The sequence below is a fragment of the Vulpes vulpes genome, chromosome 7, assembly GCF_048418805.1.
Source record: "Vulpes vulpes isolate BD-2025 chromosome 7, VulVul3, whole genome shotgun sequence".
NCBI classification, from domain to species: Eukaryota; Metazoa; Chordata; class Mammalia; order Carnivora; family Canidae; genus Vulpes; species Vulpes vulpes.
Window position 1 is genome coordinate 85,697,888 of NC_132786.1, and position 26,044 is coordinate 85,723,931.

The following is a 26,044-nucleotide window of genomic DNA, read 5'->3' on the forward strand; positions in this document are numbered from 1 at the left end:
CTCACAAATAAATAAATAAAATCTTTAAAAAACAAAACAGCATAGTAGTGTGCAAAGCTGATCACATGGAGTAGCCAATATTTGACTCTTCTGGCAAGTAAAATGGCAATTTCATATAATCCACAGTACTGTAAAGAGCTCCCTGTAAGGCAGAGGCCCTGGGGTCATGTTTTGACCTTCACCTTCCCATTTGTTTGTTTGTTTGTTTGTTTTTCATTTCTAGAACAAGGTGCATGGGACTGGATTAAGTTTTTTTTCAACTCTAACTTCCTATCATTCTGAAGCCTTTAGGATAAAATACAATGACTGGAAGAAAAGATACTTGTATACAAAACACCAAATACAGCAGACTATGGGGGCGCAAGTGCATGTATATAAAGGGTCAATGGGAGCATTAAAAAGGACCTCTTTAAAACAGCTGCCCTGCCCACCTGCATTCAGTGGGGAATCTGCTGAAAGATTCTCTCCCTCCGCCTCTCCCCCCACAAGTGCATGCTCACTCGCTCTCTCTTTCTCTCTCTCTCAAATAAATCTTTAAAAAAGATTTTTTAAAAATCTTTAAAAAAAAAAAAAAAAAAAAAAAAACAGCCAGCCCAAAAAACAGATGTAGTTACTCACTGGGAAATAGGTGACGGTGCACCTGGGCTTAAGTGAGGTTCTTTCTACTAAAAGTCAGTCAGTCTTCTGTGGGGCAGCACATTAGATAATAGATTGTTATTACTTTTTTGCTATTCCTTACCAGATCCATCATTAGAAAGGAAGTACTTTTTCCAGAACAGCAAACCAAGTCCATGCTATAGCAAATGACCCAAGTTCACCAGATGAGCTAACAAGCAGGAACAAATTAGAATCTAACATTCTGCTCTGTTCTGAACAGTGAACACACCACAGCATACATTTCTTCAATTCTGTTAAGCAAACCATACGGCAATCCTAATAGCTAAGAACCAGTAAAAGGCACAAAGGATTGCCATTAAACATAATCACGATTGTCCTGTAAACCTAGAGAGAAAGGGTATGGAGGGCCATACAGTAATTGGAAATGCACATTTCATTTGGGGTTTTTTAATCTGAGAGACATGAGCATTAATATAATTTTTGTGTGGGTGAGTGGGTGGCAATGAGACTGACTCTTAAAACTAGCTTTAAAAAGAATACATAGCAGTAAACCATGTCAAAAATTATATCGGTTATTTAATGTAAATAACAAATATAACAAATACATATTGAAAAACTCAAAATAGAAAACCCAAGATGAGGCACAGCAAATGTTCAAATGTGTACAGCAAAGTGAGTTTTAAATTCCTGTTGTACTGCCCAAATAGTCCACTAAATAAAGACCATGAGAATGAATGGAGTCTTTGGGTACTATAACTAAGATGGAAGGAAAGGTCTTTTAAGCCAAAATAATTCCAGTAAGTGACTGATCTTCCCATCCTGCAGGAAAAGTTTGGAGAAGATGGCTCTTTGCACATTAGGACTGCCGCACTATGTTAACCTGTGCGTATATTGACACATGGAAAGAGGGGAGTTAAAGTTAAAAACCGGTAGCAAGCAAATGACTAGACCATAGCACTGTGGTACATTCCACTTTTTAAACTCTTTTTTTTTTTTTTTAAGATTTTATTTATTTGACACAGAGAGAGACAGAGCACGGAAGGAGCGGCAGAAGGAGAGGGAGAAGCAGGCTCCCCACTGAGCAGGAAGCCTGATGCAGGGCTGGATCCTAGGACCCTGGGATCCTAACCTGAGCCAAAGGCAGATGCTCAACTGACTGAGCCATGCAGGCGACCCTAAACTCTTGTGAATTCCCAAGCTGGAAAACCTCATTACTGAAGTAAGGGCACAGGCTCCAGTCCAGTGTTGGCTACCCTGACCGAGCCCCCCACTCTGCTGAAACTTGTACCAAAGTCTGAAGTCTCCTTTGCCTCCCAGTTCTGGGTCAGGGTTGACCAAGGAGCAGCAGCAGCAGCACCACCACCAGGGGAATGGAAGGACTGGGAAGAAGGGAAGGAGGGAGGGAGGGAGGGAAGAAAGGAGGGAGGGAGCGTGTACAAGGCTTCCTCCTTGCAGGGTCCTTACTGGGTGCCGATGCCCCAGAACTAAGGGCCACGTTCCCTTCAGAGGACCCTCTCCCACTCTGCGTCTGATTTCTGGTGACCATCTCATGCCGCCCTTGCTAGCCCCAGGGGAATGTGTTACCTTTTGCTCATTCCCTCCATGCACCCCCATCTTTGTATAGAGGGCCCCTATTAAATCCCCTCAAATTATCCAATTTAAATGTACCATCTGTCTCCTGCCTAGACTCTGCCTAAAATGCCTCCCAAAGTCAAACTCCTTTTTAGATCTCATCATTTGGATCATCTATCCGCGTCCTTTTTTCTATTTGCACATATAATTGAGATTTATGTCTCCAACCAGGAAACAGCAGGGAATAAGGTCGCTGATCTGATTAATTTTTCAAACTAACCTCTGATGCGGGAGGATTCTCCGAGTCATAGAAGAAGATCCTTATGCCATTGGGATGGCATCCAACCCAAAGGTCCCCTGTCACAGGATCCACGGATATGTTATCCACGAGGGTATTAAAGTCCAGGGACTTCCAGGTTAAAACCAAGGAGAGAAGGAAGAAAGGACAGAAAGTAAGAACAATGGAGTGGTGATGGAACAATATATCAGGGAAAGCTATTGTCTTGTCCCCCTTGGTCACCACACTGCTGGTTCCAGGACGAGATTTTGCTGCATTTCAATAGCACTCAGGGAATTTCTCTGGCTTTCCAGCTACGCTAGCATTTCACCAGTTGCCAGGACAGATGAGGGAGGGGGAAGATGCAGAAAGCCAAGCAGGATTATTATGTCAGATGAAATCATTTGGATTAACATCTGTACATGAACCTAAAACTGAGGGAAGAAAAAGGTTTAAGTACAGCATAAAACAGTTCCTTCTAATAAAATGGTATGTGCAAATGATATTTTTATAAGCATTCAGTAAACAACCAGGAAATGTAGATTCATTTTTGATGAGCACATCTCATAGGTTCTTCTTTAGTGGCTAATCATAGGCTATGCAGCCGGAGGAGAAATGATCACCCAGGGTCTCATTTTGCCTTGGATTTGGGGAAAAGTTTCTCCTTTAGTTTTCTGATGTTATTCAACTCCCTGTTCTTCTGCTGTTTATTTTCTAAATATAAGTTGCAAGCATGTGATGACTGCACAGATTGCTGTCGAGGCTTTGTACCAGGATCATAAATAATACCAATGATTCTTAATTCCACCATTCATCATCTTGGCTGCCTTCTACTGGGAAGAAATCACATCTATTTGTTTACCTCTAACTCTCCATTGGAGAAGTAATATCTCCCATGTACCTCAAACAGAGGCCAGCATATCTCAGCGCCCAGAGACCGTGTAATAGCTGGTGGTGACTCACTGAAAAGGCCAGAGTGTGGGCAGACTGTTGCAGCAAACCAATGCTGCCCTGCCATGTGCTTCCTCCTCAGAATGACACCTGTCCCCACACATCCATCCATGAAGGGGCTGCAGGGCTCACGCCTCACGGCAGAGCCTCCATACAGATCCATCATTCATTCTCACCCTGGAGATAGGCAAGGTCGGCCAAAGGAGGCCGCCAAGCAAACATCCTCGGCCAAAATCAGCTCCAGGCCTTCTCTGTCCCCCCAAACCACCATCTATCACAGTGTCAGACATTCTACGCGGATACTGTAATTTCTTTAGATGAGGAAAATATTTGTCTCAGGGCTCTGCTATTATCTTTGGAAGGGATAATGGCCGATTAGTGAATTTCATGGCTGCTGAAAGGCTACAGAGGAGGTGGGCTGGAGGTGAGAGAAGAGAAGGGCACCAAATCTCGGGGTCCCTGTTCATTTGACACACAATTACTCTGCAAGCAGCTCAGCTCCGGGAGAGTGGATAGGTACGTGGCAGGCCTTGCTCCTGCCAAGGAGGGGCTGACAGGCCAGCAGGGGGCCCTTTTAGGGCCAGCAATGAACTCTTGCCTTGCAAATCTCTAATTCCTAGCGATGTTAACTCACTACAACGCACGCAACATGCATTTCAAGCTTCCACAAAGCCAAGTGGAAAATGTTACATGCCTTGATAAAGGAAACATAATAAATTATTCTCATTGGGAAAAACTGTCCTCTGTTAACAAATATCCCAATTTTTAGAAAATTGGAATGCACTGAAGTGGGACTAATTCATTGGCTGTGTCCTGGAATCTTTTTTTTTTCTTTTTGTGGAGGTGGGGATTATTTTATTGCAGTAAAATATGCATAACATGAAATATGTCATTTTAAAGTGTACAATTGAGTGACCTGAGTACACTTATAGGGTTGTGTGACCACTACCCCTTATCCATTTCCAGAAACTTTCATCCTCCCAAACAGAAAGTCTGTACTCAGTGGTTCCCCATTCCTCTCTCCACTACGCCCCGGTCTCCCATTTCACTTTCTGTCTATGAGTCTGCTTATTATAGGAACCTGTTATAAGTTGAATCACACAATATTTGTCCTTTTGTGTCTGGCTTACTTCACTTCACATCAGGTCTTCGATGTTCATCCATGTGGGAGCATGTATTAGTACTGCATTCTTTTTTAAGGCTGATTAATATTCCCTTGTATGTCTACACACCACATTTTGACAGGACATAAGCCCACCCATGTCTCATCACAGATTCTAAGATCAGTCTTAGCTTATTTATCAAATTCCTTGACACTCCAAGTATTCATGAATTAACAGGTCTTGATTAATATGATCCTTCCAAAGAAAACAATAACATTACAGTCATAGGAGTAGACTCAGCTCAATTGTTATATCAAGAGATGGGCATTACCTGTTGCCAAAAGTGGGAGCCAAACCCAAAATGAGTCCTTGGCAAGATCAGTGTCTTTATCATTGTGCATTGAATACATATATATTGAGTTGGGCTCCATTCTTATAAGATTCTTTAACTTTCAATCTATAGAAGTACCTATTGTTATAACCACCATTTGTTTTTATTCTCTCAGCCAGTACGAGTGTGTGAAATTCCATTTTACTTCAGCTAATTCCAAATTTGCCATGCCAATGATTTTTAATGTAGAACATGATACTATATTTGATACTGTTTTGAGATAATTTTCTCAGAGTGAAGCCCCTCGTGACAGTACATTGGAAGTCCTGGCAGGAACAGTTCCATGCTTCCTGGTGCTTCCTGTCAGTGGTTATGGCAAGAGAGCAAGGTCTTATTTGTAAGGGACAGGAAACTACTTTCAGAATCCCCACTTTACTGTTTCGTTCTCTTTCTCCTCCTTTATGCTTTTACCTCCTTTGACCCAACCCTTCAGATCAGATCATAATTGGAGATAGAAGATAAGCCACTGAAGCGTACCCAGCCCCATCATATTAATTTAATTTAATAAGTCTTTCTTGAGTGTCTACTATGTGTTAGGAACTCTTCCAGGGACAAATAGAAAACACCCTATGTTTCTGGAACTTACACCCTAGTGAAAGAGGTGGACAATAGAAGATAAATAAAATATATGGTATTTAACTTATAAAGCATAAGTAAAATATATAATATTAGTAATGAATGTTGAAGGGAAAATAAAGCCGTGAGGAGAAAGGAAGTGCATGTGTGTACGTTTGTGTGCATGTGTATATGCGTGTTGGAGGAGGTCATCGAGAGGACATGACCACCAGTTGATCCTCAAGCTGGACTCAGGCAATTGAAGGCTCCTTAACCCCTCCCCTGTCCTTGGGATGTACATTCTGCCCACTGTTTCCACAGTTGGGAGCTGTTCCAAGGACATAGCCTTGAGAGAGTAATGTATTATTGAGACCATCTGGACAGTATATGTGGCTGAATCCAGTTAAGACATCTATGTAAACTTTTAAGATTCTGGTGGGTGGGTGTGGAGATGTACTTGTCTTATGGCTGCTCAAGATAAGCCTCATATGTAATTTCCTTTGCTTATTAAACCTGCCACCTAGCAATCTGGAATGGTCTGCCTTCTTTTATCTCTCCTTGCCTTCTATGTATGAGGAGGGGGCCCTCCCATGAGCAAGGGAGCAGTTCCAGATTCCACCCAGGAAGCTCCCAAGATTACAAACTAACACTTGGTGAGCCAGCCAGGAGACCAAAGAAATGGACTTTAGGAAAGAGGCCTCCTTGGGGGAAATCTTGAGTTGGCCATTGACTTCTATGTGGGGAAGGGTGGCCCACATGTCAGATGCTTGTGAACTGCCACACGAGTCCAGTGATCCCTGACAATGCCAGCTGATCTAATGCACTACTCAGCCATAATAAAGAATGAGATCTTGTAATTTGCAAAAACATGGATTGACTTAGAGGATATCATGCTAAGTGAACTATGTCCGACAGAGAAAGACAAACGCCATATAATTTCACTTATATGTGGAAACTAAAAACCAAAACAAATGAATAAAGAAACAACAGAAACAGACTCGTAAGTACAGAGAACAAACTGGTGGTTGCCAGCGAGGAAGGTGGGGGGGAAGGATAGCAAAAAAGGTACAGGAGATTAAGAGGTACCAAGCTCAGATATAAAATAAATAAGTCACAGAAATGAAAAATATAGTCGATAGTATTATAATACTATTGTATTGTGACAGATGGTGACTACACTTGTGATGAGCATGCAGCAATGTACAGAATTTTCCAATCACTATGTTGTACACCTGAAATTAATGTCAACTATACATCAATAATAATGTTTTTAATAAATAATTTTTTAAAAAAAGAAAGTGAGAAGATGAGTTGAGGTTACAGAAGGACATGTGGGAGTCTACTACTCTGTAGCTCTGGGCTGGCAGACAAGGTGGGAGAGCAAGATGATAAGTTGGAGACCCTGCATGCCATTTCGAAAAGCTAGGAGGGTGTGAGCTGCTAAGAATTAAGGTCCAAGTGTTGTGACAAAATCTGATTGGGATACGAAGTGGTGGAAGGTCTGGAAGAGTGGGAAGAGTGAAGAAGAAGATGCTATGAAGTGAACAAAAGGCCCCACTCTATCCAACCCCTAATACAAAGGAAAGCAAAAGCACCACAACAACCCCAGCCCACGGGGCAGCCTCCAATTGAGGAAACGTTCTCGAAGAAAGAATGTACTTCCACTGAGCTTATTGATACAGCTGCCAAGTTCCAGCAAAAGGCCAGGGAAAGTATCCAGCATGGTTAGTGCTCCTATGGGATATGGGGAAGATGGCATTTCTCTAGGCAGGAAGCAGAGAAAATGAGCAACATCACCACACACCTGCTCTCCAGCAGCACCTGCATGGCACTCAAAGGTTCAAAGTACTCACCCCCTTATAGATTGGATTGTCCTAGCCTGATGTGAGGTTTGGCCCAATGAGGGGCACCTCCCTGGGCATACAGAACCATGAGAATCTATAGAGGAGGTACACAACAACGCTTAGGGTGTTGGGAATGAGACAGGCAATCTCCACCTCTGTCTTTGAAGGCCCTGATCAGCCACATTCACTGCAAGAGTGAAAAGTAGGATACTCCAGTCTGCCCCCAACACCTGTTATGGACACTCATGTCCATGTTGAGCCCAGTTGTGGGACAAGATGTTTATGATGTTTGGCGATCCATTGTTGATCTAGGGAAAACTGACAAATCCCGGGGAATGGTACGGGCCGTGGGAAGGACCTGAGACAGAGAGATCACCCATAGAATCTAAAGGTTATCCCAATAAGCTGTAAAGGTCCAGTAGAAATAATCCAAAAGCAAATGTAGTTTAACCTCATTGCTGCAGGGACTTCACCTGAGCAGAAAAAAGGACAACCCAACACTGTGTTCACTGCCTATGGAAAGCCATAAAATCTGAACAGATTCAGACCTGCTCCATTTGCCCCTTACCATCCCTGACGCCCTGCCTGCTCCCACAGAAGCCTCAGGAATACAGTCCTATTTGGGGTGGGTGCTTCCCACACTCATGTATAGATACAGGCCAGGATTGCCTCCACGTGAGGGCAGTTGAAGATAATCAGAGGCTTCAAGTTGGACTCACTACTCACTGGTCCTCCAGAAGTGACAGCCCTGTCGGGTAACCCTCAGAAGTTTTCAACACTATCAATGGTTGCAGAGAGCAAATGGTTATGTTTAAGAAAGTTCTTTGATTAATTTAGTGTCCCCCCCCACCACCACCACAAGAACTTGAGGTTTGTCTCTCTCCAATACCAGAGAATATATCGGGCATTGACATTCTACAAGATGAAACTGCAAACCTCTATCTGGGAGTTCTGACCCTGGGTTAGAGCAATCAAACCAGTGCTGAGGGGAAACACCCACTGGGATCCAGTTGGCCTGTTGCCCCTGAGTATAATGGTAACTGTCAAACAATAGAAATTGTTTGGGGGCATTAAGAGATAGAAACTAAAAACATGCTGCAGGACATTCTGCAGGCTTTCCTGGAATAGCTGCAAGGGAGATGACGGGTCATGAACCCATAGAAAATTCAAGGCCCAGGAACTGCCATAAGGCTTTTGGGAGTCCTTTGGTTGGGCAAGACATATGTTCCAGAAGCTGTGATTGATAAGGTGCAAGCTTAGCAACCTCTAAGAACTTGAAAGCAGTGCAAACCTTTGTAGGGATTTGGGGGTTTTGGAGGACTTTTATTCCCCATCTGACACCATGTCTCTGTCTCTAATATGGATTGGTTAAGAAAGGACTTTTGTAGGACTGGGGATCAGGGCATCAAGTCACCCTCGAGAAAGCAGAAATACCAGTGAAGGAGATTAAAGCTCTGGGCATATCCCAAGCAATGGGCTGCTATTTGAGTTAGATGTGTCTGTGACTTTAGAAGGTATGGGTTGGGCACTGTGGTGGGCATAACAGAAGGGCAGAGGACCCCAAGATTTTGGTCCCAGCTCTGGAAGGGGACAGAAACTCTGTATGCTCAATAGAGCAACAGCTCTAGCAGTATATGCAGTACTGCTCCAAGTGGAGCCTCTCAGGAAGGAAGAGTATATCAAGTAGGAACTTCCTTTCCTATCAAGGGGTGGGCCAAGAACATGTTCTATCCATGCATCTCTGCCATGGCTCAAACCCCCATGTTCACAAAGTGGTATTCCTATCTGCCGCATGAGAGCACCCTGGCCACTGTTTCTAGAAATGTAGGCACTACTAGGCTCTGTAGAGTATGTAAATCATCCAGATTCCTCCCCGTCCCTGCCCCCCTTCCGTGGCAGTCCTTGCAGCCTCTAGAGACGGAGTAAGGGATGGATCTAATCAAGGGAATCAATCAACAGAAACTGCAGTTGCTATACAGCCCAACACTGACACCATCTGGATGGAAGCAGGAAGACAAGGCAGCGGCCAATGGGCTGAACTCAGGGCTGTTTGTCTGGTGATCACTCCTGAGCTCTGACGTAATCCTTTGCATTGACAGTTGGGCAGTTCTAAAGGGATTAATTCTATGGTTTGGGCAGTGGCAAGCCAAGAGGAGGATGATAGTGAATGAGCCCCACTGGGGTCAGGATATATGGAAAAACATTTGAGTCTGCCTGCAAGAACCTGAGACAGTCCTCACTGTCTTCCCCGTTCCAGCTCATAAAGGATTGACCTTCTCTGGCAATCAGGAAGCTGATGTCATAGCTTGGGGATAAGTTCTAGCAACAAACTCTTTAGTAGATACAGAGATTGGGTGCATAAAAAGAGTAGCCACCCCAATATGCCTGGTGGGAGGACATATTTCCAGGGATGCTCTACTGTCCTCAAAATACAGTGACTTGGTCAATATAGTAACAGCATGCCCTATGTGTTTTAAACAATACCCATGGCAACTGCCAAGGCAACTGCCAAAGGGAGATTAAAAAATCTGAGGCCATCCACTGGGATTGGCAAAGCCCTGACCAAATTCATCCAGCAAGCCTTAAATGGTAGCCAATAAAGCCTGTCCTTACTGGACACTGAAATGTCTCTAATAATAAAAGCTGTCCTCCAAAATAGGATGGCCTTGAACACTATAACCGCCTCTTTGCCATTATGCAAACAGAATATTGTGTGTTCATACCTGATGAGTCTGCTAACATGTCCCCTTTATTAAATCACTTGAGGACACAAGTGAATGCCTGGAGTGATCTGACTCTCAGCTTAAGGGACTTCATAAATCAGTGGTTCAGATCATGGGGCTCTTGGATGAAAAAAATTGTCATCGAGTTTAGGAATCATTGCCATAATCTGTGTTTCCTCTTGCCTGTGCCTGTATCGTTGCTATGGTATCTGCCTCCAGTATAGCCAGATAGCCACTAAACCAGCTGCCTCCATTCTAGTGAACCCCCTTGCTGACTGCTCAGGGCACACGGTGGAAGAGGGGGTTATATGAGATTGTAAGAGCTGTCACATGGGATGGAGTACTGGAGGAGGTCACTGAGAGGACGTGACCACTGGCTGAACCTCAAGCTGGACCTGGACAAGGGAAGGCTCCTCATCCCCTTCCCTGTCCTTTGAAGAGTAGGTTCTGCCCACTGTTCACACAGTGGGAGCCATTCAGAGGACACAGCCTTGACAGAGTAAGGTGCTGTTGAGCCCAACTGGACAGTATATGTGACAGCACCCCCATTAAGGCCTCTAGACAAACTGCTATGATTCTGGTGGGCAGGTGCATGCAGAGAGCTACTCGTCCTGCAGCTGCCCAAGACAAGCCAAGTAAATAAGTTCCTTTGTCTATTAAACCTGCCAGCTACCAATCTGGAGTGGCCTGCGTCTTTCTTGGTCTCTCTCTGCCCTCAGTGTAGGGAGGCAGGGCAATAGGGTGGTTCGGATTGGACCAGAAGGCCCCCCCCCCCCAGGTTGCAAACTCTCCCTTTGTGTGTGTGTGTGTGTGTGTGTATGTGTGTGTGTAGCTGGGGGTGGGGGGCAGAGTTGCAAGCTTAGATTAGGTAAAGCCAGGGAAGGCCTCGCTGAGGTGACATTTGAGTGGAAATGGAAGGATATGAAGGAGAGAGCCACAGAGATCTGGAGGAAGGTTATTGGAGCAGAGGGAAGAGTGGCCCACCTGAGGCGGGGCCCCACCTGGTGAGCTGAGGGACAGGTAGGCTCAGGAGGGAGAGTGTGCGCTGGAGACAAAGGTGGCAAAGTGATGCGCTGCACAGGTGCGGGGTGGCCACTGGGAGTCCTTGATACTTTATTGGGCTTTATATTATATTTATATTATTTCTAAATATTGTGGAGAGCGCTGTCATATGAAACACCAGTGGAGGTGATTTCTTGGCTCTTTCATCCACATGGAGGGAAACATGAAAGAGAGAGAGAGAGGGAAGGAAGGGAGGGAGGGAGGGAGGCCAGCAGGGAAGGAAGGGAGGGAAGGAGGAAAGGAAGGGAAGCTGAACAATACAACGCCAAACTGAGAATTCACTAGGGCAGAAAGAATCAAAGTTTCAGAGGTGAGGTACTTGGTTTGCTGCTTCCCACTCTGCAGCTGCATAAAAGTGAACAACAAACACACACGATGCTGTTGACTCTTAATAAAGAAATGAAAAATTGGTTCTCACCCACTCCAATTAGACAATCCTTTCTTGCTCACTTTTAATTTCACAAATCAATTAGAATCTAATTATCACTCTGCAAACTTATAGTGTTAATACATCTTACCTTCAATGGAGTTAAAGTCCAATTAGCGTGCTTTTCATACACATGAATCTTATGAGCCAGCAATTCAGATATATAGACATACCTTCAAAGAAAAAAGAGCTACATCAAAGCACTTGAAGTAATACGACTCAGAAGGTTATGGTGAAGTTGTAAGAACTCTTCCTAGGAAAGAACTTTGCTTAGAGACTGGAAAATGGAGCCCTTCTTAAAGCACGCCAAATTCCAAAAACAACAACAACAACAACAACAAAAATCTCGAGTTTACAGTACACAAAGGAGTTTTAATTTTTGAAAAGTTATTTCTAAAGATAGGAACCTAGATGTCCTTGATTAGAAGGGAAGAAACTTAGCCCTAGTACCAGCTCTTAAATCTGGAAGCAAAATATATTACACTACTTCTCTTAGTTTGCCAGATTGTGCATCTCAGGGGATAGTGAGTTCTCTGGGGCAGGCTGTGGGAAAGCCCTTTGACAACCAAGCCTCTGTTGTAAGTGAGGGAAAGTATGAGAAGACAAGATGCTTGGCCTGGATATAAGAGAAGTCTTCCTCCCCTCTCACTCTGAGTCTGGTCCTGACCTTGGGCATTTAGTATTTTGCAGGCAGCGCAATGCCCCATTTATCATAAAGAAATGTATGTGGTCAGTGCGTTCCAGGACAAAAAGAAAAATAACTACTAATTATCTGCTACTTGGAAGACCAGGAGATGCTATAAATAATTGAAAGCTGCCCTCTAAATATGTTATTAACTTTCTGAAATCTGTGATGATAGAAGATGAGTAAGGGTCTATATGATGGATACATGGCTTTTGTATATAGACAATGTTACCCCAAGTGTGATCCCCAGACCAGTGTGGCTCTGTGAATTGTTTCAGGGCCATCATCAAGTAATAATGTAAATCAACTACATCATAAAGCACACTGCCTAGTTAGGCTGACTTTTCTCCAATAGTAACACTTTCTTGATGAAGAACGCAGTGTCTTGATTTACATTTTGGTGCAAGCTCTTTATCTTGTCACAAACCAGGACTACTGAGATATGTAACTACATGCTGTTTATCTTATTATGCACTCAAAAATCTTCCCTCCAAGCAAAGCTATTTAGTAATACTAAATGTTTATCACAGTTCCCCTTCTTGATATAGGGCAAGATTTCAAAAATTTTCAAAGAATTTGAATTTCAAAGAATTCCTCCCAAAAAATTTCAAAGAATATGCCTATACAAAATAGAAAATTTTGATTTGATACATTTTATCCCCTGAAAAATGAAGATATTTTAACATTCTTCCTAATTTCCTCTTACCAGGATAACATGTTAGAACGCACCATGTTATTTAGAAGATGAGTATGTTCTAAAGATATCTAACAAGAATCTGGGGAAATGCATGACATTTTAAAGAGGTCACATACTTGCCGTCAGGTGAAATGTTGATTCCATTAGCAAAATCAAATCCATCTGCCATCACTTGAACTTCAGTTGGACTATAGTAAACAACATATGACCACGCTAAACCCAAATAGAGCTCCCAGGATTTCAAGTAGACATCAGTAAAATAGTGATCATTTGTGGCGTAAAAGTGCTCAGGTCCCACAGCAACAATATCATTTACACTGCAAATTCAAACACATATATGTGATATATACAGGTGAAGGTATTGTATGTCACAGGATTTTGCATTGATTAGCATTCATTAATGGCTGTCCCTAAAATGAAGATGCAGGATGAAGCTTTTACTGTCGCTGTTATGGTACAGAATTAAAATGACATCAATCCCACATGTATAATCCTCAAAGACAAAGTTACTCTAAAAAACCCTAAAAGGTTCTTATAGCAGTGTAACGTAAAAATCCTATTAACTGTATCTGAAAAATAGTGCTGTGGGGTGTGCGTGTGTGTGTGTGTGGATATACTAAATTCAGTAGACATTAAATTAAGCCAGAAATCATTATCAGGGCAAAATTTATTCATGTTCATATAGCACTCACTCTCATATAGAACAGTCTGGAACATTATCAGACAGTGGGAGGGAAAAACACTGGCAATCTTGAGACTTGTATTTCAGTTAAAGCTCTGCCACTATTAGCTGTGCAATTTACATGTCAGGGCCTCAGTTTCCTTATCTGTAAAAGGAGGATAGGATGGACTGCTCTTTCGGTCTTAAAAGATCACTTCTGGCCTTAAAGTTTCATGATTCTTAACTGAGGAAAACGTCCATGAACAAGAATGCTCAGGAACAGGATGGTGCTTTGGCATATTTTCTTTCTGATTTTGATTCTCTCTCTGTTACTGAAAATCTAAGATATATGAGTCTATTTTTCTGCTTTAATAGGTACAACAGTGAACACATAAGTGAGTCATTCTGTGCTGATGGAGGTGACAGAAGTTCCCCAGGGCCATTATCTGCGAGAGAATTATCTCCGCTCCGTTGCAGAGGGCGGCATGGCCAGCACATCAGCTCTGACGCAGCTCTGGGCTCCTGGGCCGGTTAGATAAGCATACAGAGTCTCAGTTTTCTCATCTGTAAAGAGAGGTTAACCAATTTTCCCAAAGTCATACAGCTCATTAGTATAAGACTAAGGGTTATAATCTTAATTCGGGGAGTCTCAGTGGAAATCACAGTAAGACAATGCCTGCTGTGTGCTTTGTAGAAAGCCTGCCACTTGCTGAACCTTCCATCAATGGTGGCCACGATCATGACACGAGAAAAAAGGCCTAGGAATTTAGGGTTAGTGTGTACAGGCTCCAGGCATGAACCACTTCTCTCTCTCTCTCTCTCTTTTAAGAGTAAATTTCCAAAATGAGTATACTTTCCAAATCATTTGCATGTGTTCATAAAAAAGAGCAGAGGAATGTTTCATAAGTCTTATAGACCCCATTTGTTTTTTGTTTGCTTGTTTGTTTTAAAGATTTTATTCATGAGAGACACAGAGAGAAAGAGAGGCAGAGACACAGGCAGAGGGAGAAGCAGGCTCCATGCAAGAGCCTGACGTGGGACTCAATCCCGTGACTCCAGGATCACGCCCTGAGCTGAAGGCAGATGCTCAACCACTGAGCCACCCAGGGATCCCGTAGACCCCATTTGAATGCTGACGTAGTTTGCTATTGTCTGTGGTGCCACAGCATGTCACTGACATCTATACCTCAGTTTCCCCTCTGTTCTTTTGTGAGGTTAAAGTAAATAAAATGAAAGAAGAACACAAGACCTTGGCACTATGCCTGGCATACAGGAGATGATTGATCATGACCACTGTGTTATCGTTTATAATATACTTCAATTGTGATAGGTTAGTAATAGGAATATTAATGCTATAAACAACAATATCAACAACCATTAAATACAAAGCAGAACATCTACATGGCTAGTCCTTTGTTGGGAGAGCAGAATTCTAGTTAATTGTGGCATGATGGTTTTTTTCAGTTTGGTTCTATATTGCCAAAGACAAACATTTTTGCAAATTTCTCAGAAAAAAAATACTCTGAAGCTGGGAATCTGGACAAGTATGAAACTTCCAAGACTAATTGTGAAACAAATAAAATAAGCTTTCACTATTTCATAGTGGCTTAGAGCAGCGGCTTCAGCCTCAAGCTACCAGGGTTAAAAATCCCAGCTATATCATTTTATTGATGGCATCATCTGGGACAAGTTAAATACTCCAGGCTTCAGAGTTTGTGTTTTTTTAAATCCAAAATGACATAATAATAACACCTAATTAAGAAGATATTTGTAAAAAGATAATAAAGTAATCAGTTTAAATTGTTTATTGTAGCACCTAACTTACAGTTAAAACTCATTGTTACTATCACAATTATTACAAGTACGATTATTATTAGCTCAGCTTCTCCATTCTATATACTTTTCCCTAATTCAGACTTTGGTATGTGGCCCATGTGCCAGACATTCAGTATCCTCATTCTCTTTCCAAAATACATTTGTTGAGTGAATGTATAAAAAAACTGTTCCACCAAAAGCTGTTCTCTGAATTTTCACTCATCCTAGGGATGCAGAAGACTTGGGTCATACAGTTCCTATTTAGCTACTAATTAGTTGATTGACCTTCATCCAGTAACTCAGTTTTTCTCCAATTTCAGTTGTTCCATCTTCAAAACCGCCAGGTAAGAAAAGAGAGGAGGTGGTCCAGTGAACAGTGAGTGCATACTATGTGCCAGGCACTCTGCTAGGTCCTTGCATGTAAATAACACATGGCTTAAAAGAAATCTAGATTTACAAATACCGAGGTAGTCCAATGCTGTTAATTCAAATAAAGATTGGGATTCTAGAAAATCTTAATGATTAGGAGATAAAGATTGTTTGGGAAGAGCGTGTCAGAATCTTGTTCCAAATCCATCACTAGCCTCACAAACCATATCCTAAGGTAAGTGAGGAAGTTGATTTTGTGTTGGGTTGATGGGGATCAGGGATCCCTGGGTGTTTTCCTTTTCTTTGTGTTATGTTGTCAAGAAGCCTAGGATTAGAGCTGAGTGTTAACCACAAACCTGCAACTACATAAATCACGTGAGGTCAGAGTAAGGGCAGTTTGGGGAGTTCTTAGAGGTACCAGGTCTCAGAAACATCTAAGATTCTATTTTTTCAATACAAAAGTAAATAAATGAATAAAGAAGCAAGCTCATGATGTGGAATTTGTCTGGGAAACTGGTTTGGGTTTGAAATACAAAGTCTGGTTTGGGAGAAGAACAGAGTTATGTCCTAATGACAGCTCAAATGGACATTCTGAGGTCGGGAGCCATAAGTCAGCACCCAGGCAACCTGGGAAATGACAGAGGAAGAGAATGGGTTTTCTCTCAGGCATTTGAGTCCTCAAAAGTATCTGCAGAAGAACATCTGGAGGAGTTTGTGATGATTTGAAAGGAGAGCTGACCAGGCATTATCCCCATTCCCACTCTGGCTAAATGGAGAAACTAAAGGTGGATTAACCATCCACAGGTGTTAAAGGAAAATAGAAATATATAGCTCAGTACTTAGGCAGAAGTTTGTGTCTGATGGTTTTCAAATGCAAAAGTGATTTTTCTTCTTCTTGAAACTTAAACACCTCAACTGTGGACTTAAAATCTGGATGGTTCACCACCAGCAGGTACACAGTATTATCTGCGAAGAGATTAAAAACAAAAATCGAAACATTAACTGAGCTCTCAGCTGTCAGCCCTGTCTCCAAAAAGCAATTTCAACCCACCTCCAACTAGTACTTAGGGTGTCAGGCAGATGGAATATTTTCATCTTCTTGTAGAAAGAAGCACTTGTGATTGCTCCAAAGAAAAAGAAATGGCTCAAGGAAGAACCAGTGACACTCTCTAAACACCTCCAAACTCCACAGGGGGGAAAATCCTCAACTAAAGAATGAGCAACGCTTGACACTAAAACTCAAAAGAGCTTGTTAAGCTTTCTATTGCAAATGGTCTCAGCAAGATGCAGAGTTGAGATAAAAGAGAAAAAAGATGTGGAGAACACGGACATGAGAAGGTGTGGTCAGGTATAATTCACACAGTGTAAAATGATAAATTCCATAAAAAGAACACCTGAGAGATGCTATCAGAGGGAAGCAGCTTCCATGAGTCAGTACAGCTTTAAGGCATAAAAGAGACCAATCTAAGTGGTTAAGAAGGTGTGATTAGAGTTGGCAAGTGAAGTTAGATTATTACAGTCTTTGCTTTAAGAAGCAGAAATCTTTGGAAACTTTGATATGGCCAAATTGGTGTTTAAAGAAAAACAATGCAAAGTGTAGTAGGTTGAAATGAAGATATTTAAACAGAGAAGCAACCAGGAGGCTTCTGGTAGTTAGGCCACTGAACAAACAAGTGTTTATTTTAATTAGTATTAAGTGCTACAAAGGGAAAATAACATGAGATAAAGGAATGAGGAGTAATAAGCTGTTTTCTTCATGACGGGGAAGGTCTGATGAAGTGATGTTAAAGCAGAAACCTAAATGATAGAGGAGACCAAGCCACGTGAGTATCTGGAGAAAGAGCATTCCCAGGTGAGGAAGGAGAGTATACCAAGGGCCTGAGGCAGGAGCTTTCTTGGTACATCTCTTAATAGTGAGGTTGTGGATGGAGTAGAGTGAATGAAAGAAAGAGTAGGAAGCCTGCAGCCATAAAGGAAGAAAGGAAGGCCAGTCTTGTCAGGGCTTAGGGTGAGGATCCAGGGTTTACTCACTGGGCCTTGGAGCAGCAGTAAACCAGGTGTGTGGGGAGAAGGGACTGGGCCAGAGGGATTGCGCGACAAGTGGCAGGAAAGTATATAGGAACATTTGACCAGAAGTATCAAAAGCCCTTGATGATGGCTGATGAATGAAAAATCAAACATAAGTGAGCACTGAAATCCCGATCCATGTTTTGTACAGCAGATTCTACCTCTAGGTCTTTATCCTAAGGAAATATTCACAGAAGATATATATACAAGAATGTTTATTTTGGCATTGTTTGCAATGAGCATAAAGGCAGAAACAGACTGAATATCCATCAACAGAAGAACTACATTACTGCACTCCCATGCATCTGAATCCTAAACAGCCATTGCAAAGGAGCTCTAAATGCACTGTCGTAGGAAGGAGTCCATAATGTAATGTTAAATGCGAAAGCACTTTACAGAAGGGCTTGCATAATATTACTCCCTTTTATTTTTAAAATGTACACATACCCAACTGTTTTAAAATAAAATATAATGTTGGTAAATGGGTGTGGAGATCACTGAAAGGGAACTATATAAGTATATATAAAAGAAGAGATGTCATGGGGGTAGAAAGGTAAGGAAGGAAAGATAAAAGGATGGAAAATCAGTTTTCAACATGTTGAGTTTAAAGCAGCTAGAGGAGAGGAACTCAAATAGAATAATCTAGTAAGCTTGAAGGAATGGAACTGAAGAGCTAATTAAAAAAAAAGAATACCCCATTAATAAAATACTCCCAGAAAGTAGGCACAGCTAAAGGGTATGACTTGGTTGAACTTTCTGAAATAGAGCAAATAAGGAGGAGGCAAAAGATCAGGCTTTTGGGGAATGTCCAGAAAATTTGAAACGAGTGACAAAACAGTGAACAGGAAGAGAAGCCTGCAGTTGGATCTGAACTATGATAGATTAGTATATTGGAATATCAGGGAGGAGCAATTTACTTGAAGGAGAAAATGGTCAACAGCATAAATGAGGTGGAGGAGAGAAGGAGGGAAGAAATGAAAGAAGGGAGGGAGGGGGGTGGGAGGGCAGGTGAGCTGCGAGAGAGAAGGTTTGTTAATAAGGGCATTGCTGATGACTTTCAAGGTAGCTGTTTTAGTCACCCACAATGGGGCAAGTCTGGAAGAAAGACGGAAGGAGCGACTGCTGAGAAGATGGAGGCCATGACTATAGATGCAGTTCTCAACCCCAACTTTACATTCTATCAGCTGGAGAACTTCTAACAAGTCCTGCCACCCAGAGCTTCCTCAGACTGATTGAATCAGAATATTTGGGCCTGGGATCTGGTCATTAGGTTTTTTAAAACTCCCCGCTATTAAAAACCACTAAACAAACTTGGTGAAGTTGCAGGATACAAAATCAATACACGAAATCTGTTACATTTCTATACACTAATAGTGAACTATCAGAAGGAGAAATAAAATAATCCCATTTACAAATGCATCAAAAAGAATAAAATACTTAGGAATAAATTTAAACAAGGAAGTGAAAGACCTATATATTGAAAACTATACGACATTAGTGAAAGAAATTGAAGAAAATACAAACAGATGGAAAGCTATTGAATGCTTATGAAATGGAAGAATGTTGTTAAAATGTCTGTACAGCAATAGATTCAGTGCAATCCCTATCCAAATTCCAATGGCATTTCTCACAGAAATAAAACACATAACCTGGAAATTTGTATGAAACCCTACACACACACAAAAACCCAAACCAAGTCAATCTTGAACTCCTTGCTTTCTAACTATATTACAAAGCTATAGAAATTCAAACAGTGTGATACTGGCATAAAAACAGACACATAGATCAGTGGAACAGAATAGAAAGCCCAGAAATAAACTCATAAAATGACACATATATAATTAATTATATGTGTGTATAATTAAATTAACCTATGACATAGAAGCCAAGAATATAGAATATACCATAGGGAAAATCCAGTCTCTTCAATAAATCATGTTGGGAAAACTGTACAGCCACATATAAAAGAATGAAACTCAAACACTATTTTATATCATACACAGAGGTTAACTCAAAGTAGATTAAAGACTTGAATAGAGGACCTGAAACCATAAAACTACTAGAAGAAAACATAGGCAGTAAGTTCTTTGACATAGATCTTGCTGACGATCCCTTTAAATCTGACACCAAAAGCAAAAGCAACAAAAGCAAAATCAAAGTGAACTACATCAAACTAAAGAGCTTCTGCACAGCAAAGGAAACCATCAACAAAATGAAAAGGCAACCTACCGAATGGAAACAAATATTTGCAAATTATAGATCTGATTAAGGAGCTAATATCCAAAATATAAAAAGAACTCATATAGAAAAACAATCCAAAAAAATATGATTTTAGAATAGGCAGAAGAAGGGCACCTGGGTGGCTCGTTGATTAAGTGTCCTTCTCTTGATTTTGGCTCAGGTCATGACCCCAGGGTCCTGGGATTGAGCCCCGTGTTGGGCTCTGTGCTCAGGGAGGAGTCTGCCTAAGGATTTTTCTCTCTCTTCCTTTGCCTCTCCCCTGACTCATGATGTCTCTCTCTCTCTCTCTCTCTCTCTCTCTCTTTCTCTCTCTCTCCCCCCCTCAAATAAATAAATAAATAAATAAATAAATAAATAAATAAATCTTAAAAAGTAAAATAAAATAAGCAGAAGATCTGAAAAGATGTTTTCCCAAAGAAGACATACAGATAGCCAAAAGGTACAAGAAAAGATGCTCACCATCATTAATCATCAGGGCAATGCAAATCAAAACCACAACAAGATACCAGCTCACACCTGTTAGAATGGCTATTATTAAAAACACAAGAAATAACAAGTGTTGGCAAGGATGTGGAGAACAAGGAACCCTCATGCTCTGTTGTTGGGAATGCAAACTGGTGCATGAAAAACACTGAAAAACACTATAGCGTTTCCTTGAAAAATTAAAAATAGAACTACCATACAATCCAAGAATTCCATTTTGGGTACTGATCCAAAGAAAACTAAAACACTAGCTTGAAAAGATATATGCTCCCCCATGTTCACTGCAGTCTTATTTACAGTCGTCAAGACATGGAAACAACCTAAGTGTCTATGAATGGATGAATAAATACACACAAACAGAAACACACAGAGGAATATGTTCAGCCATAAAAAAGAACAAAATCCTGCCATTTGTGACAAAATGGATGGGCCTCATGGGCACTATGCTAAGTGATATAAATCACAGAAAAACTAAAGCATGTGATCTCTTTTTATATGTAGAATTAAATCCTAAAAGGAAAATACAAAATTCATAGATTGGTGGTTGCCAGAGGCAGGGAGTGGAGGGCTGGAGAAACAAGGGGTCACAAGGTAAAAAGAAAAAAAAATGCAGTTGATGTCAAATCCCACAGGGGTTGCTGTGTGCAGCTGGGGTTGAGAATTCATGTAGAGACCAAGGAAATGGCTACAAGTACAAAGGAAGAAATGGGAGGAAGGCATAATGGATGCGGGCAATATGTTGATAGTTTTGAGATGTGGGGAAGTAGTTTGCAGACAAAACAGAGGAACTAGTGGACAGAAAGACACTGAAGCTGACAGGGCTGAGAGAAAACCGGCCACAGCAACTTTCTGTCAGTGGATATAGACATTGGCAGATGCCTTCAATTAGAAAAATCTATCCCTATAAATTCCCAGATCCATAAAATTGTTCAAAATGGAAAACCCATAATGATCAGGGCTAAAAATTATTGCTGCAGTAATTATAGGGATAATGTGAATGTTGGTATTTTTAAAAATAAGTGCTTTACAAATCTTAAGTATTTTAGCATACTCAAGCATCAGAGTGGTTATGTTTCATTAACACAAGGGATACGTTTAACAGAATAGTAACATTAATCATGATTAAACTTTAGTTGAATGAGAGGAAATAATTCACTTTTAAACATTTTTTAAAATTTGGTTTTGTTTTTATTTTTTTTAAAGATTTATTTATTTATTCATTTATTCATTCATTCATTCATTCATGAGAGACACACAGAAAGAGGCAGAGACATAGGCAGAGGGAGAAGCAGGCTCCCTACAGGGAGCTCGATGTGGGACTTGATCCCAGGACCCAGGAATTACTACCTGAACCAAAGGGAGATGCTCAATCACTGAGCTACCCAGGTGTCTTTGATTTTGTTTTTTGTTTTTTAAAGATTTTATTTATTTATTCATGAGAGACAGAGAGAGAGAGAGAGAGAGAGAGAGAGAGGCAGAGACACAGGCAGAGGGAGAAGTAGGCTCCACGGAGGGAGCCTGATGCGGGACTCGATCCCCGGTCCCCAGGATCATGCCCTGGGGGGAAGGCAGGCACCAAACCGCGGAGCCATCCAGGGATCCTCTAGTTTTGTTTTTAATAAACATTAAATATCATTACCTTCATCTGTGAATGTGCTAATCCCATGAGGGTTAAATGAGGACTCATCGAATTTACTTCCAATGATCTTCAGTTCTAACACTGTTTGAGCTTCTTCATTCAGGTCCACTAGAAGCATTTTGCCAGGTTTATCAGGTTCAAAGCTCTTTATTCCAGGATATCTTAATCCCTTATAAAACATGAAGGGGAAAAACAGGCATATTACACATACTTCAAAAGCTGATTAAGGGGGCAGCTCCAGAGGCGCAGTGGTTTAGCGCCGCCTGCAGCCCGGGGTGTGATCCTGGAGATCCAGGTTCAAGTCCCACGTCGGGTTCCCTGCATGGAGCCTGCTTCTCCCTCTGCCTGTGTCTCTGCCTCTTAAGAATAAATAGAATCTTAAAAAAAAAAAAAAAAGCTGGGGATCTCTGGGTGGCGCAGCAGTTTGGCGCCTGCCTTTGGCCCAGGGCGCGATCCTGGAGACCCAGGATCGAATCCCACGTCGGGCTCCCAGTGCATGGAGCCTGCTTCTCCTCCCTCTGCCTATGTCTCTGCTTCTCTCTCTCTCTCTCTCTGTGTGTGTGACTATCATAAATAAATAAAAATTTAAAAAAAAGCTGATTAAGGTGGTAGATGGCATATGGATTCATACTGTCTGCTTCAGGTCATAGGGCCACATGGGAAGCCTCTTGGTTGGCTGGTGCAATAGGCCCATGGGGGTTCCAGAAGCCACATGCTCCACCAGGCCACCTACACAACACACAGGCACGGACCATTCTATCACCAGCAGCAGAGCCATATGTGCCCCATACCACAGTTTCTAAGTCATGAGAAAGATAAAAAATGGAAAAGTAGACCAAATGGGTGATTGCTAATGGGCTTCAATCATATAAGCAGTAAATATGGAGAGAACATTGGTTATGCTTTTTATGAGATTGACACACTGTCTACTGGGCTAACGAGGCACCTTGGTTACAGTTTTTCTTTCTTTCTTTTTCTTAAGATTTTGTTTATTTATTCATGAGAGACACACACACACACAGAGAAGGCAGAGACACAGGCAGAGGGAGAAGCAGGCTCCATGCAGGGAGCCTGATGCAGGACTTGATCCCAGGACTCCAGGATCACTCCCTGAGCTGGAAGGCAGGCGCTTAACTGCTGAGCCACCCAGGAGTCCCATGGTTATGGTTTTTATTATGTCTCCTGGCAAGTTCCTTGCAACCATCTTAATGACAGAATTTTAGGGGAAGTCTAGTGAACCCAGCAACAACTTCTTTCTTAGCCTTCAATTAGAACAATACAGCTGTTTTTGTTTTAGATGTTGGGGTCCCTTATAAGATTTTGCTTGGAATATGTTATTCTGTTGCTTAAAAAGGCGGGGGGGGGGTGGTTTACAAGTCACTGCTATAGAAGATGATTAGTCCTCCATCTTCATAAGAGAAAACTGACTAAATAAATAACAGGCAGCAAAGGGTGTTGACTTCTTTTATTTTGATCTATGTCACTACCACAGTGATTTGTATGCAGAAGTTCAACAAACGCGGTGGCTTCACTCTTCAAAGTGTGGAAATTGTGAAATGGTATAACAACGATTTTGTATGAAAGAGCTTATTTTGAAAAGTGTGAAAAAAAAGAAAAGTGTGAAAAAAATGTAAAATCTAAATGACATGTGAGGGGATATATATATATATATATATATATATATATATAAACATAAGCCCAGTTTAGTAAATATTTGACTATACCACCTAAGTGCTTCAAGGGATAGACCATTGAGGAAAGCCATTCTTGAACTCATTGGACTCACAAATTGCTACAATGGAAGATAAAGTAGTATTAGAGTTCAGTGTACCCACAGGAATACAAATATGCATAGAGGGCATACGACCATAATTTTAACACTGGTGTAAATGCATGTATTGTTTGTTTGTTGAACCATACAACTGCCTGTTTTATTTGAAGGTGGGCATTGGTAAACAGCAGGCTTAAACAAAAGACTTAAGCTGCTGGTTCCAGAAAATGGTGTAGACTACCATAAAAAAAAGGAAACAACTTACAGAGCTAATGAAAGCTAGTCCATTAGGAAGTATCTCCAGGTCTTCAGAGCCAGTTTCTGCCAGGAAAGAGAATAGTCAGTACAGATTGTTGTAGGTGATTGCAGGGTACTAGCGATCCTTTATCACTCTTCCTCTTATTTGATAGATTCAGAATAATTAACTCTTTCATTTACTTATTCAAGTTGATGGATAGGATTATATAAAAATCAGAAGACATTGACATAATTAAGTGTAATTAACATTTACACTTAATATATATTTTTTTAAATTAATGGACTAGAACTTTTTCCAGAGAGTCTGGAATCTCTTAAAGTTTAGAAATTCACAAAATTTATAAAAGTATGATAATTTGAAAATAGCTTGCTGTTTTGCTAACAACATCGTAAACTACCAGTATATGTTAATATTTAATTCCAAACCCAATAAATTCTTTGAGAACCATATTGGAAATATAAGCAGATTCCAAATGCTTCCGTTAAAATGGAGACACATTTCATATGCAAAATATGGATCTACTATTAATTTTAAACATCAGTAAAGTATCACCAAGTTAATTATATCTTAAGTACATGTAAATTTTAGAAGTCTCAATCAACCTAGAGACAAATGAGATTTTTGATTGGTACTCTCAGTGGAGATGTTTTTCAAATATCCAGTGATATCTAATATCAATAACATTTATTTTCTAAAGTATGATTGCACTGTGAGGTATCTGGCCAACCTTATTGTTGCTGACTGAATAAGTCACATGGTCTAGCCTTTCCAACCTTAGTCAACCGCAATAAGTAATTCTAAACAAAGCAAAACAAAACATAACAAAAGCATGGATCTCAAACAAGTTGTCCTCAAATAACAAAAGTGGTTGGCTGAAACCAGATGGGGACTTGAGTCCTGTGACACTCCCTGTTGGTTGCTTACCAGCTGCTATTCCCTTAGCCTTTTATCTTTGCTGACAGGGCCTGCCTTCCACAATGGAAGCCCAATAATTACTTTCCCAGCTTCCTTTGCAGCTAGGGCACCAGCCTGTTGTCTATCTCTGACTAATGAGATCTGAAGGGAAATCTGCTGGGAACTTCTGGGAAAAATATTCCTCTCCGACATTAAAAGAGAGATGTGTGAGGGTAAACCTTGTGGTAACTGCTAAGGTTGTGAGGGCTTTTTAAAATTTTTCCCTTTACTCACTGCTTTTTCTCCTTCCTCTGCCTCTCCCCTGGAATCTCCTCAGGTCCTATTACCATAAAATTAAATATTGTTTCCACTATTGTTCTTGCTAACGACCAAACAAAAACAAACTATGAAAAACTTAATACTTTGGCCATATGTTGGTGAAGTCAAAAGTCAAGTATGTTGGTATTTATAATTAACTACTGACTTAATCATTCTTTCCCGGTTCTATTTTTAAACAAAATTAAGCAGGTTATTAACCAAATAAATAGCAAGATAATACAGCAAGTTTCAATGACCACAATTTTAGCACCAGTGGAAATGCATATATTTTTTGTTGGTTGAGCCATATAACTGTCTACTTTATTTGAAGGTGGACATTCAAATAATGCCCTTACTTCGTCCTGTCACATACTTACCTATTCCTTTAACTAAATTACAGTTAGGAAGTTCTACTGGGGTTACTTCTCGGAAAGCATTGAGTCGTGTTCTGGGGAAGAAAAAAAGGAATAGAACTATTCAGAAATTTATAATTAAGTTGCAAAAGAAGCTGCCAATAAAGTTCTCCTCTACTGGCCTTTGCCTGGATTTCAACCCCAGGGTTAGTGGTCCCTAAAGTGTGAGCAATTCTACAGGACAAGGCCAGAGCAAGAACCATGGTGCC

At 41.1% G+C, this 26,044-nt stretch overlaps 1 protein-coding gene across 1 annotated transcript in view; it reads right to left on the minus strand.

The window, feature by feature from the left end:
* The window catches only part of PON1 (paraoxonase 1), a 35,397-nt gene that overhangs the window by 1,339 nt on the left and 8,014 nt on the right, over window positions 1–26,044 (minus strand). The window contains exons 2-8 of the mRNA XM_026003795.2: window positions 25,800–25,870; window positions 24,217–24,272; window positions 22,181–22,349; window positions 16,590–16,716; window positions 13,022–13,222; window positions 11,615–11,696; window positions 2,471–2,599 (exon numbers count right to left, since the gene is read on the minus strand). Of these exons, the coding sequence (XP_025859580.1) occupies window positions 2,471–2,599; window positions 11,615–11,696; window positions 13,022–13,222; window positions 16,590–16,716; window positions 22,181–22,349; window positions 24,217–24,272; window positions 25,800–25,870 (835 nt within the window). The remainder of the gene's footprint in view (window positions 1–2,470; window positions 2,600–11,614; window positions 11,697–13,021; window positions 13,223–16,589; window positions 16,717–22,180; window positions 22,350–24,216; window positions 24,273–25,799; window positions 25,871–26,044) is intronic.